Source organism: Heptranchias perlo, chromosome 30, assembly GCF_035084215.1.
Source record: "Heptranchias perlo isolate sHepPer1 chromosome 30, sHepPer1.hap1, whole genome shotgun sequence".
Classification (NCBI taxonomy): domain Eukaryota; kingdom Metazoa; phylum Chordata; class Chondrichthyes; order Hexanchiformes; family Hexanchidae; genus Heptranchias; species Heptranchias perlo.
Window position 1 is genome coordinate 8323019 of NC_090354.1, and position 13786 is coordinate 8336804.

The window sequence follows — 13786 nt, forward strand, 5'->3', positions numbered from 1 at the left end:
GAGACAGCTTTCATACTTTTTAATATTGAATTAATTTAAGAAAGCTGTTCAGTTCGCCTGAGGTACTGAGTCACACAGTACAGAAAGATTCCAGGTTTAATTCACACTCTGCTGAGTTATATAATCTCAGCCAAGATATTGGTTCTGGAACTACAGTTGGTCTCAGTTCCTCTGAGTTAGGAAAGGGGGGAAAATTAGCTTGAGTTCTTTTATTGAAACCATCAGTTTGTACTGGGTAGCCACAATTATGTTATCATAACATTAAAATATCTCGACGGATGCTATATGGTGCCTGATATCACCCCTTTAACCAGGCCATGTGTCTTATCGAGATCCCAGACCCCAGAGAGATCCCAGAAAGATGCAGACAGCTCCATCGCTGAGATTCCTCAGGGCGTGCTGAGAGTGCAGATCCATGACTGATAATCGCTGATATTGAACATCCTTTTTCAACGTGCCCCTGTCGGAGTTTAAACCTGACGCCAATCAGGCGGTTTCAGGCCGCGTTCATTGCACAAAGCTCTTTTCCTGAAATCTGCACTCTTGGGTTCTCTGCGGGATCTCTTGTCGAAAGTTGTTTTGGCAAGTTTCTCAGCTGCTGGGCACCATGTCCTGAGGGACTGGGAGATGATTCAGTCTTGACAGATAAATGGATAATTGCGATGACACACTTGACAAGTGACAGTTCTGAAACGCTGATTCACACCTTGCAGCTCAAGTTGTTAAAGTTGTGGGCTGTTGGTTCTTTCGGGCGGCTGTGATATATCAATAATGCAAACTTTAGGCAACTGGTTACTAGTGATCTCTACAGACTGTGAGTTCCCTTTCTCTTCCCAATGTTACTGGGCGGGGGGGCGGGGGGTCCGGAGGAGAAGGGGAAGGGTGGAGAGTTGGCCCTGATTGCTCTTGTGCATGTCCTGGTAGCTGGAATTCAGAGCAGCAGAGGCCGAGGTATGTAAGGGAATGGCTGCATAGCATGGGGCAACCTTACAAGGAGCAGAAAAAAAGTTATATACAGGGACAAAAATTTTTAAAATATAATTAAGGGCAAAAAATGATCTTGCCCTTCGGTACGTTATCAAGTTGTTTGCCTCGGACTAACCATCTCCTTCTCTCTTACAGCACATGGTGGCCAATGCAGTGCGGACCTTGAGGAGATACCGGAGTACCCCGCTCAGTAAGTTAACAGAGAGAAACTTAAAGTGGCAGCGTTTACACAATAACACTGGATCATCAACTTTAGAGGGAATATTAGATGTCACTGCATGGGACCCTGAGGGTTAGTGATGTGGGGACACACAACCCAGTACACTACTTATGTTTCTTCAAACAAAATAAATAATCCTGCCCGAATGGCTCTTTCTCTATCCCGGAGGGGCTAAGGTTAATGCGTTTGTCCAGGGCCCAGGATCTGCCAGGCCTAGGTTAGCGTACCCAATGTAACAATGAGGGGCCTGTCTTTTTTTTTTAATTATTTGTCTCCGGTTGTGGATCACATACAATGTACAGCATGGAAACCCGCCATGCCGCTGTTTACGCTCCACACGAGCCTCCTCCCACCCTTCTTCATCTAACCCCATCAACATATCCTTCTATTCTTTTCTCCCTTATGTGTCTATCTAACTTCCCCTTAAATGCATCTATGCTATTCACCTCAACCACTCCTTGTGGGAGTGAGTTCCACATTCTAACTGGGTAAAGACGTTTCCCCTGAATTCCCTATTGGATTTATTAGTGACTATCTTATATTTATGGCCCCTAGTTCTGGTCTCCCCCACAAGTGGAAACATCTTCTCTACGTCTACCCTATCCTAATCTTAGAGCTGTATCAGGTCACCCCTCAGTCTTCTCTTTTCCAGATGCTGCTGCTGCAGCCACACTCACTACCCATCCCTAGTTGCCTGAGAAGGTGATAGTGGGTGTTCTTCTAATGATTGTTTCTATGGCTGAGTGGTTAGCTGGGCTACTTAAGAGAGCATTAAGAGTTAACCACTGGGACTGGAGTCAAGTGTCAGCCAGACTAGATAAGGGCAGCTGGTTCCCTTCCCTGAAGATGATTAGTGAACCCACTGAGTGTTTACAACAAGTTGCTGGCTTAATTTTTACTGGTGGCAGCCCACAAATGACCAGATTTCATAGCTTGCTGTGGTGGGATTTGAACTCATGACCTACTAGGTTGCTAGTCCAGTATCATAACCACTACACTACTGTACCCCATGAAGTTGGCAATCCAGTGTTGAGCAAGGTCGGGGGGCCCTCAAACAGTTCTGATAGGTCAGTGTTTATGGAGTTATCAGTAGATAATGTTGGAAACTTTCAGCAAATAATAATTAAAAAAATTAATTGGCCTGTAATCCTAACTCTCTGGTGTGGAGAATTTCTCTCTCCTGAAGGTGTTGGCTCTTGGCTCATTCCAGCTTTGTCTTACCGGAATGGCAATTCTAGATGGGCGTGTTGGTAGGCTGTCAGCTGGGGAGGACATCGTAACCACGCCCAATATCCACGTTCCGAGCAGGAGTAACTGGATAGCAATTCGGAGCAGGGACTGTAGCTGATACTTCTCCTCCCTATCCTGAGGGTTGCTGAAACCACCCATATCACCCCCACCACTATATTGGCTGCTAACAGCACAGACCGAGAAAGGACTTGTGATTTTCCTGGTCTGCATGGCTCAGTTTATCATTTGGCAACTAAAAAAAAGAAGAGCGAGCTCGTATGTGTATCCTTTCAAGACCTCAGGACGTCCCAAAATGCTTTACAGCCAATGAAGTACTTTTTGAAGTGTAGTCACTGTTATACGACAGTTAATTTGCACACAGCAAGCTCCCACAAACAGCAATGAGATAATGACCAGATAATCTGTTTTAGCGATGCTGGTTGAGGGATAAATATTGGCCAGGACACTGGAGAGAACTCTCCAGCTCTTCTTCGAGATAGTGCTATGGGATAATTTAACTCCACCTGAAAGTTGGTTTAACGTCTCATCCAAAAAAACAACACCTCTGACAGCACTGCACTCCCTCAGTACTGGAGTGACTGCCTAGATCTTGTGCTCAAGTCCCTGTGGTGGAACTTGAACCCACAACCTTCATGACTCAGAGGCACAAGTGCTTCTCACTGAGCCACTTGGAGCTGAGAATTTGTATTCTGTTACTGATGGCTTTTCTTTCTCTTTCAAATAGAGCTGGAATCCGAATTGGCTGCAAACCACATCCAGATTAAGGCTTACATCCGTCAGCTCCACGTGATCGACAATCAGCAGTTGCTCTACGACCTCTCTTACAGGCTAGAGCCCAAGGACCCATAACCATGGAGCGTTCTGCTCTGCTCCCACTCTGCAATGCCGGTCAATGGCGTTGAAAGTGTATGTGGCTGTGCCACTGCTGATCTGAACTCACTGTGTGTGACTGTGTGTAACCACCGACTTACCAAAAGAGATCTGTGCCTCCCACAAGCTGAACATCTCAAAGTGGAACCAGGCCTGGGTTAGTCCCATTCTGGACGCATTCACACATTTATTCTGGGCTGCAGCAGGCCAGGAACACTTGTGTGTGCCCATTGCTCTTCCAAGGATTTTGTGCACTGATGTAGGACCTTAAGCAGAGAACACTGAATGCCTGCAAACTATCTAGGATAATTATTTTTTTGACACCTTCTGTTTAATGAAACACTGGGGTAATGCGTTCGAAAACCAAGAGATACTATCAAACATCACAGAACTAAATCAGAATCTGGAAGTGGGGGAGTTATGTGTACAGGTCTTTCTCGGGAATATCCACATTTCTGCTTGTACCCAGTATGATTCACTAATGGCTAACTAGAGATCTGAATCCAAGGCCTTCAAGATTTACACTACTGTAAATAGACAGTGACCCAGGACATTGGCTCCCCCTGTTGGCAAGAAACAGATGGTGCCGGTTTTAAACCAGTCATTTGTGTGTTTCATTACTGGTGTGAAACCAGTGACCAGAATGACACTACTCGCCCTCCATTTTAAAATATTTATTCACTTTTCCTCTTTTTTTTTATAATGCCTCCCACTTCACTGTCTACTTGACAGGATAGAGTGGTCACCAGCCCCTCACTCAACACCCTGGACCACTAGGACATGTACAAGAGTGACCTGAAGATCGATGAGGAGGGGATACACTCACACTCTGATCTTTTTTTATTCCCCCCCCCCTTGCCTTGATGTACATTGGGGCAAGCTCTGAGCTGCTATACGGGAATTCATGAATGCAATTCCATACCCTACCAACAGGCAGAGCACTAACAGGCTGGAGGGGAACATTTTCACACCAGACTAACACTCGGTGTGAAGGGTTTTACAGTCGTCTTTGTTCTAGAGTTGTATCCATATTTGATTTGCTCTAGAATTTACGTTGCAAATATAAAAGGGGTCAATTATTTCTATTAGTTTTTAATTTCAATGTTGCATTTAGAAATAATTTCTACATTTTTAAAAAATTTTGTACAAAGAATGCTTTTTCTCATTTGGATTTATTTTGAGTTTAAGGGAGATACGCAGTGTTCATCAAATTATCTGTGTGTTGTCTACTTGTAAAGCACTTACAGATCAGACTGAAATTATACGTACAAGAATTAAAAAATTGCTTTTTTAAAAAAAGTCTGATTTAATGTTTTGTGTTATTTTCCAGAAATTGAAATGTGGGGCTAAAAATTCCTGTGGTCACAATGTGTAACAACATCGTAAATGGGTTCAAGACGATTTATTCCGTTTGTTATTTGTATCAAAATCAGAATCAGGTTCTTTTAGAAAAACGGTAAATACTTTCTAAAAGTACCAGAGGAAATCTGAAATGAATTCACAGCGTCATTCCATAGAATCATAGAAATTACAGCCTAGTTAGAGGCCAATCGGACCATCGTTCCTGTGCTGCTGCTAGTTCTTCAATTGGAACTATCTGCTCTAATCCCATTTCCCTGCCCTTTCCCCAAATCCTTTTCTATTCTTCCTTTTCAACTACTTATTCAATTCTCTTTTAAATAACGTTATAGTCTCTGTCTCAGTAGATTTATACCCTCCTCCACCAGCTCACTGTGGCTGCAGTACGTACTATCTACGAAATGTACTGCAGCAACTTTGACGGCACCTCCCAGCCCCACAACCCCCTCCCAGGGTGAAGAACAAGAGCAGCAGTGTCATGAGACCACCATTATCTCCAAAGTGACACACCATCCTGACGGAGACAGATATCGCTGCCGTTCCTTTATCATCGCTGGGTCGGAATCCTGGAACTCAACCTAACATCATGGGAACACCTTCACCGCAAAAACTGCAGCGGTTCGAGTACAAGACCTACCATCATCTTCACAGGGCAACTAGGGATTGGCAATGAGTACAACATTGCCAGTGTTGCTCACATGCTGTGAACAAATAATAGAAAAAGACACTTGTGGTAGAACAGACTATGTTGCACATAGTAATCAGAAGAATACTAAGCCTGTGGAGTTGTGAGGAATGGGAATGTCACGCTGTTGTAGCAAAGTTTCTTTTCAGAGCCCTGGGTTTGGCACAGAATAGAAGCAGCATTACTCTGTATCCATCCCCAATCTGGAAGAGCTTGACAAAGATCCCCTGTGCAAATGGTACAAACCCTGACACCCCTCAAAAATAAAATAAAGCCCGATGGCTTGGTGGGCACGTGTGCTGCATGGTATGGAACTGAGTCACACAGGCCACAAGATTCCAAGTTTGATTGCTGTATCACCTCGAGGCACTAGTAGAGTAGCTACAGTTGGCCTAGGGTTCCCACTCCTGTGACTCTTTGTCAGCTGTGTCTTAGTGAGTAGCACTCACACATCTGAGTCAGAAGGACATGAGTTCAAGCCCCCTTCCAGAGACTTGAGCACTTAATCTAGGCTGGCACTTCAATGCAGTACTGAGGGAGTGCTGCATTGGCGGAGATGCTGTCTTTTGAATGAGACGTTAAACCGAGGTCCCGCCTGGCCTCTCAGATGAACGTAAAGGATCCCACGGCACTATTTGAAGAAGAGCAGGGAGTTCTCCTGTGTCCTGGCCAACAGTTATCCCTCAACCAATATCACTAAATCAGATTATCTGGTCATTTATTTAATTGCTATTTCTGGGACCTTGCTGTGAGCAAATTGGCTGCCGCATTTCCCTACATTACAACAGTGACTACAATTCAGAAATACTTCATTGGCTGTGCTTTGGGATGTCCTGAGGATGTGAAAAGTGCTATATAAATTCAATTTCTTTATTGCTGAAAAATGCATGAATGTGGATAAAAGGCACAAGGTGAGGACAGGATTGGGCTCAGCTGGTGACACTCCCTTCCCCACAATTAAGCAACATGCCCACACTCACGCTCCAGACTCAACTGGAGCCTGGATACAATGGGTCCTTGGTTGAGGTAGCCAACGGTGACTGGTGGTTGCTGAATCATACCTGCAAGAGTCAGGAGAGGAGAGGGAAGAGCAGATAACTTCCACCCTCAATAACAGGCAGCATCCTATCTCAGAATGCAGACTCTTGCACTGAACAGATAACAGCTACTGTAATGGATGAGTCAACACCTTCAGGAGAGATGGGGTGACATTTGCAGTTTATTTATGTAAGAAATGTGTTCTGTACAACTGAGAGAAAGTACATTTGTGATCACTTACTTAAAGCTATTCCTCCTGGTGGCGGAGGGAAACAAAATCATTACAACCTGAACACATAATATTCACAGGAGGTTACAGAAGACACTGAAGGAAGTGACAACTCTGGACTATTCCTTCAGCTGTTCCAGTGCAAAAACAATCGAGTCTTTTAAACACAAGCTAAATATATATTAATTAGTAGATCACCTCTGGCGTTATTTGTGGATAGTCTGGAACCCGGAGTTTGCTTCCTGTTTACTGCAGGCTAAACGTTGTTTTAAACAGCAAATTTACTGAAGCAGCATATCTTATTACTAACTCAACTGAAAGATAAAGATTGAATGGCAGAACAGGCTTGAGGGGTTGAATGGCCTACATCTGTTCCTATGTTCCCACAGATATAATATCAGGAATATTATTCACCACTTTATAAAACTTGCTTGAAATGCAAGTAGCTTTGCCCTTCCCTCTCCCAAGATCATTTGTTTCCAGTCCTTTATATTATAAAACATTTACTTTTTTTGTTCTCACTCCCGCAGTGTGCAGTATTTGCTCAAGATGCAAGTACTTTATTTGTTTATTCTTTTACCCTCCCTCCCCCAAAACCTTTCACACTTTAAGAGATATTTACTGAAGCTGCCAATGTTTAACATCTGAACAGGAGGTTATTCTCCATAGTGTGGACCTGGCTAACTGTCTCAGACCACAGTATCCAAGACAGCATCAAAGTGTCTCATAAACATCCCTGTCTGCTTTGCCAATATCACCAGTCCCCCTCAGTGACAATAACACCATCAGCCCAAATAAAAGCATCTACTCCAAATTTTTATTCATTTTTATGCTGATGCTTCTCTCCGCTACATACACCTCATGGTTGTTCCTTGTGAGTTCTGGCCAGGTTATCGCAGTGTGTTTTGGATGTTGTCGTTTCACAGGATTAGGGTAAAAGCCACAGCTCCGATAATGGACCTCGCCCACACACATACACACGCACACACATGGTTCTTTCAGAAGAGATAGAACTCCCTGGTCCTTTTCTACCTTGTTGCCGTAGTGCAATTTAGGTATTGTAATTCCACACGAGCATAGTGAAAACCACAACTCCCATGATGCACTGCTCTCTCATTCACAGCTACTTGTCCACAGGAACAGGAAATCACCTGTTTCCAGGCTCCAGGTGAAATGTCCAATTCAAGGCCCAGGCTCCAAACAGATGGCCAGGCCTATGTGGGAGACACTTCTTGCAAGCATTTCTTCAATTAATCAATTCTATGGGTAAGCTTAGTGATTTTTTTTCCAGAATTCTTTAATTTTCTTAGGTACTTGGTATGTTACAACTATTATTTCAAGTTGTACACACTTAGCTGAATGATGAAGGAAAATGGCGGCCAAACCCAGGGTGAAGAGATTCTTTTAAAGATCAGTTTTGTGATATTTGCTGGTTTGTGAATAGTAGCTTTGAAAAACCATTGAGATTCGATTGATTGTTTTTCTGCTGGTTACTCATTTCTTCATCTGTGCTTTTTTGCTACTTTTGCTTTGTTGATATTCATCAGTGAATCTGTTATTTGAGCCAATCATGATTTTCTTTTTGCTCTACTGATGTTTGATACTTTTGAGTTATGGTGGTGCTAAAAGGTGTAAAGTGATGGACCCATGCTGGATACAAGACTTTTAGGTAAGTTCACAACTATTAAAATATACACTATTAAATTTCAGGTTTAGTTACGAAGAAGGTCTCAAAAATTATGTTTTTTATTTCACTGAAACTGAGAAGGTTAATGGTTGATCTAATGTAGGTTTTCACGTGAGTGCAAAAGACAAGGCTGAAGCGTTTGCAACCATCTTCAGCCAAAAGTGCCGAGTGGATGATCCATCTCGGCCTCCTCCCGAGATCCCCGCCATCACAGAAGCCAGTCTTCAGCCAATTCGATTCACTCCACGTGATATCAAGAAACGGCTGAGTGCACTGCATACAGCAAAGGCTATGGGCCCCGACAACATCCTGGCTGTAGTGCTGTAGACTTGTGCTCCAGAACTAGCTGCACCTCTAGCCAAGCTGTTCGAGTACAGCTACAACACTGGCATCTACCTGGCAAAGTGGAAAATTGCCCAGGTGTGTCCTGTCCACAAAAAGCAGGATAAATCCAATCCGGCCAATTACCGCTCCATCAGTCTACTCTCAATCATCAGCAAAGTAATGGAAGGTGTCGTCGACAGTGCTTTCAAGCGGCACTTACTCACCAATAACCTGCTAACCGATGCTCAATTTGGGTTCCACCAGGACCACTCGGCTCCAGACCACATTACAGCCTTGGTCCAAACATGGACAAAAGGGCTGAATTCCAGATGTGAGGTGAGAGTGACTGCCCTTGACATCAAGGCAGCATTTGACCAAGTGTGACATTAAGGAGCCCTAGTAAAACTGAAGTCAATGGGAATCAGAGGGAAAACTTTCCAGTGGCTGGAGTCATACCTAGCGCAAAGGAAGATGGTTGTGGTTGTTGGAGGCCAATCATTGGAGCCCCAGGACATTGCAGCAGGAGTTCCTCAGGGCAGTGTCCTAGGCCCAGCCATCTTCAGCTGCTTCATCAATGACCTTCCCTCCATCATAAGGTCAGAAGTGGGGATGTTCGTTGATGACTGCACAGTGTTCAGTTCCATTCGCAACCTCTCAAATAATGAAGCAGTCTGTGCCCGCATGCAGCAAGACCTGGACAACATCCAGGCTTGGGCTGATAAGTGGCAAGTAACATTCGCGCCAGACAAGTGCCAGGCAATGACCATCTCTAACAAGAGTCTAACCACCTCCCCTTGACATTCAACGACATTACCATTGCCAAATCCCCTACCATCAACATCCTGGAGGTCACCATTGACCATAAATTTAACTGGACCAGCCATATAAATACTGTGGCTACAAGAGCAGGTCTGAGGCTGGGTATTCTGTGGCGAGTGACTCACCTCCTGACTCCCCAAAGCCTTTCCACCATCTAAAAGGCACAAGACAGGAGTGTGATGGAATACTCTCCACTTGCCTGGATGAGTGCAGCTCCAACAACACACAAGAAGCTCAACACCATCCAGGACAAAGCAGCCCACTTGATTGGCACCCCATCCACCACCCTAAACATTTACTCCATCCACCACCGGCGCACCGTGGCTCCAGTGTGTACATCTCCAAGATGCATTGCAGCAACTCGCCAAGGCTTCTTCGACAGTACCTCCCCAACCCGTGACCTCTACCACCTAGAAGGACAAGGGCAGCAGGCACATGGGAACACCACCACCTGCACATTCCCCTCCAAGTCACACGCCACCCTGACTTGAAAATATATCACCATTCCTTCATCGTCGCTGGGTCAAAATCCTGGAACTCCCTACCTAACAGCACTGTGGGAGAACCGTCACCACACGGACTGCAGCGGTTCAAGAAGGCAGCTCACCACCACCTTCTCAAGGGCAATCTCGGATGGGCAATAAATGCTGGCCTGGCCAGCGACGCCCATATCCCATGAATGAATTTTAAAAATTATGAAATAGTGAAGTATTATCTTCATTGGTTGGCAAACCAGTATGAAGGGGACATAGACTCGGGTTGAACACTGGAAGAATAAAGGAGGAAGTTAGAAAAAATGTTTTCACACAATGGGTTATTCGGCATGGACTGCTTTATCATAAGTGACCATTGAAGTAGAGACTATAATATAATTTAAAATGAAACTGGACAATATTTGAAAAGGAAGAATACAAAAGACAAGAAAATAGGATTAGAGTAGAAAGCACAGGTTTTATCACAGTAAAGCTTTTAGTTTACTGGTAAGCATATCAATAGCATTGTACTGTCATCTAAATGTTCAAAAAGGTACTCCATAGAATTGGAACACAGAACATAGTGGCAAATTTACAAAAATAATCTTCTCACAGGTACCAAAAATTAATTATTCGATTATTCATTGTCACATATTGTGTGTGTGAGACCAGAAGGTCACATGTTCAAACCTCAGGCTCCGCACAGTTCGTGGGCATTACAACTGGTCCCTGGGCTAGAAAAGGGAATATTGGCCGCGGTTCTAGGCCTCGATCACTATACAGCAGCTCCTGCTTCAATGTGTGTGTAAGTGGATATCAGATGAGGGCAGGGTCAGACTTGGCTGTGATATCGCCCACGGTCGAATAACCCGCTAACGCTCGCTGTCTAGACTTACAACTCAAGAATGGCCATTGGAGTAAGGTAACGGAAAACAAATGCTGGCCATGCCAGCGACGCCCACATCCCATGAACGAATGGTGCCTGTGGAACTGTACTCCAGGAGTAGTTTTCAGGTTCGGGAGAGAAGTAATACTGAACACTGCCCAAAGTACTCCGATGCAAACAAACCGCAAACAAAACTTAACACTTGAGAAATGTAAAGTATTGGGCATACGTTTAAAATTTGTTGGTTTTAAGAATGCAATGAATGAACACATGGAGATTTAGGAAGTGACTTGGGATTCATAGTCGTCACGTCACTTTCAATGACCAAAGTGCAATGCCAGGATACACGACCATAGCTGTAGAATATAACTCTACAAAAGTTCTGTTAAGGCTTTACAAAGCCACACTTACAGTACTATGTTCTGTTTTGGTAACTATATTACAAGAAAGATGCACATGCGAAAGCCCTTTGAGGTGGAGAATTATTTTTTTCTGACTGTCATCATTTTGATACAAACAAAACTATACAAAATGCAATAGTTACTAAAAATGTTAAAACACATTTAGGAAAGCTATAAAGCCAGCAATAAAATGGCTTAAAATTTGTAGGTCATAAAATTCAAATTAACCAGAGATGACATGTGAGTTACATTCAAATCAGGATTATGTTGTGGAAATTACTGATATTCAAATGAATCTCTTGGAAAATAATCTAAAATGTTGATGGACCTGTTTGCCTTTTGCAGACTGCCTTACTGTTTTGTACCTTTCTGAACATTGGTATATGAATTTGGCCATTTATAATCTTGCCTCAGTATGGATAAAATGGTATCGATAAGAGATACACAAATTATTACTTCAAAGCCAGCCTGGAAAGGAGGACTTATGGATCTTCTTTGAGCTCCACAGCAATAAAAAACACAAGACGAATCAGCGCGTTGAGTTTGTCTGGATTCACCCGGTTATTGGCTGCTCAGTGCTTCCAGACAGTAAAGAGCGATGTACAGTTCGCAAAGGCTCGTTTCCCTCCCCTTTTGAACACCTTCTCTCTCCAGCTGAATTCCGATTTCATTCAGGATCTCTGCAGTTATTCCAAACGCAGCGTCTGTTAAACTTCGGGTATCCACTTTCAGAAGCTGGCCCACTTGGCTACACTCTAGATCATCAATGATGCTGGTGACCTTCAGAAACAGTGAACAGGTAAATGAAAGGATTTTATCTTTCAGTTTCACAAACAAGATTTACAGGCTAGTCCAGCTCTGAGGCACCATTGCAGCTATGAAGGGTGCAACCAAGTACTTCTATTGCATGTTACTGGTCTGTATGGGCTGAGCTGAGCATTCAACCTACCTGTGGCCAGACACCAAATGGCAGATCCGACCTTAGCGTCAGTGATGGCTGCTGTTGCTCCTTGCTGCCATTTTCATTCAGCACTTGGAGCCACCAGATAAACTCTCCTTCCCTCCCTTCCTTCCGCCACCCCCACCACACACACACTTTCCCCAGAAGAATCTTTGTGTCCCAGAAGAATTGTGCTCCAAAGGCACTGGCATCTTTATTTGACAGAGTTAAAAAGAAAATAAAGAAAGAACTTGCATTTCTATAGCGCCTTTCATGACCTCAGGATGTCCCAATGCACTTTACAGCCAATGAAGTACTTTTGAAGTGTAGCCCCTGTTGTAATGTAGGAAAGGCAGCAGCCAATTTGCGCACAGCAAGCTCCTACAAACAGCAACTGGGTAATCAGTATTAGTGAGGGATAAATAATGGCCAGGACACCGAAGAGAAACTCCCCTGCTTTTCTTCGAAATAATGCCTTTGGCTCTTTTATGTCCACCTTAGAGGGGAGACAGGGTCTTAGTTTAATGTCTCGCAGGTTGCCTCAGATGGTGCTCTTGCTGTCAGAGGCAACCTCACTCTCCAGATTTATAAAACTATCTGTGCTGTTGAATTTAGTTTGCCTGGATATCGCTCCTATATACCCACTATTTTCAATTTAGTTCACTCCCACGTATTCATTATTTCAATTGAATTCACTATGTTATCCTTATTTTCCATTTAATTCATTCCCAAGATTCCCATTGGAATTCATTCACTGGTTTTATTAATTTAATTAATTCTTGAGTACATATTACTGCCATTTTAATGCACTCCCAGGCATCAATTATTCCTATTTTAATTTATTTTCAATATCCATTATTCCCAATTTCATTCCCAGATATCCATTTTTCTCATTTGAATTCACTTCCAGTTACCATTATTTTCGATATAATTAATCCCCAGATTTCCATTATTCATTATCCATTATTTATTCCGAGGTATCCATCATTCCCCTTTTAATTTACACTCAGGTAGTCATTATTTTCAATTTCATTAATTCCCAGGTGTCTGATATTTCCAGTTTAATTCACTCCCAGGTATTCTTTATTCCAAATGTAATTATTTTCCTTGAACTCTTTCCTTCCCCTTTCATGGTATCAGCTCACTTCTTACCAGATCAAGTTGCTGAGGCAGAATCTGCATGTTCAAACTCTGAACTAACAATCGCAGTGTTGCTGGCGGCAAATCTGAAAAAGTAAAAAGAAAGTTTGCAATATCCTAGACTAGGAACAACCCGAGTTCCTGCTGTTTCCTCTTAGACTTTCGACACATCCTAGGTTACTGTGTGTTGCCAGCAGGGAGAGCACAGAATCATTTGGCATCGCACTGAGAAACTGCACAAAGCAACTTCACCAGATGTAACTAAGAGCTCCCCTTACAGTATCCAAAGGTTGCAAAATTTGATCCAAGTTCGTGCTGAACTCAGTGGAGGAGCTGTAGGGTTGTTACAACTGGCTACTGCGCAGTTTCTTAGTGCAATGTCGAACGAGGGAAGATTTCCATTCCTGATCACATAACCAATGACTCCTTGTTGAAAAGTACCTGTTTGGACATTGGTTGAACAGAAACAGACTCAGC

At 43.4% G+C, this 13786-nt stretch overlaps 2 protein-coding genes across 3 annotated transcripts in view; one reads left to right on the plus strand and one right to left on the minus strand.

Moving 5' to 3' along the window:
* The window catches only part of rapgefl1 (Rap guanine nucleotide exchange factor (GEF)-like 1), a 52611-nt gene extending 48024 nt beyond the window's left edge, over positions 1–4587 (plus strand). Inside the window, exons 15-16 of the mRNA XM_067969201.1 lie at positions 1123–1177; positions 3183–4587. Of these exons, the coding sequence (XP_067825302.1) occupies positions 1123–1177; positions 3183–3307 (180 nt within the window). The 3' untranslated portion in view covers positions 3308–4587. The remainder of the gene's footprint in view (positions 1–1122; positions 1178–3182) is intronic.
* Positions 4588–10283: 5696 nt separating this feature from the next.
* LOC137299874 (gasdermin-A-like) overlaps positions 10284–13786 on the minus strand; it is a 30296-nt gene continuing 26793 nt past the window's right edge. For both annotated transcript variants that reach the window (XM_067968835.1, XM_067968834.1), the window contains exons 9-10: positions 13322–13395; positions 10284–12009 (exon numbers count right to left, since the gene is read on the minus strand). In XM_067968835.1, the coding sequence (XP_067824936.1) occupies positions 11791–12009; positions 13322–13395 (293 nt within the window). In that variant the 3' untranslated portion in view covers positions 10284–11790. The remainder of the gene's footprint in view (positions 12010–13321; positions 13396–13786) is intronic.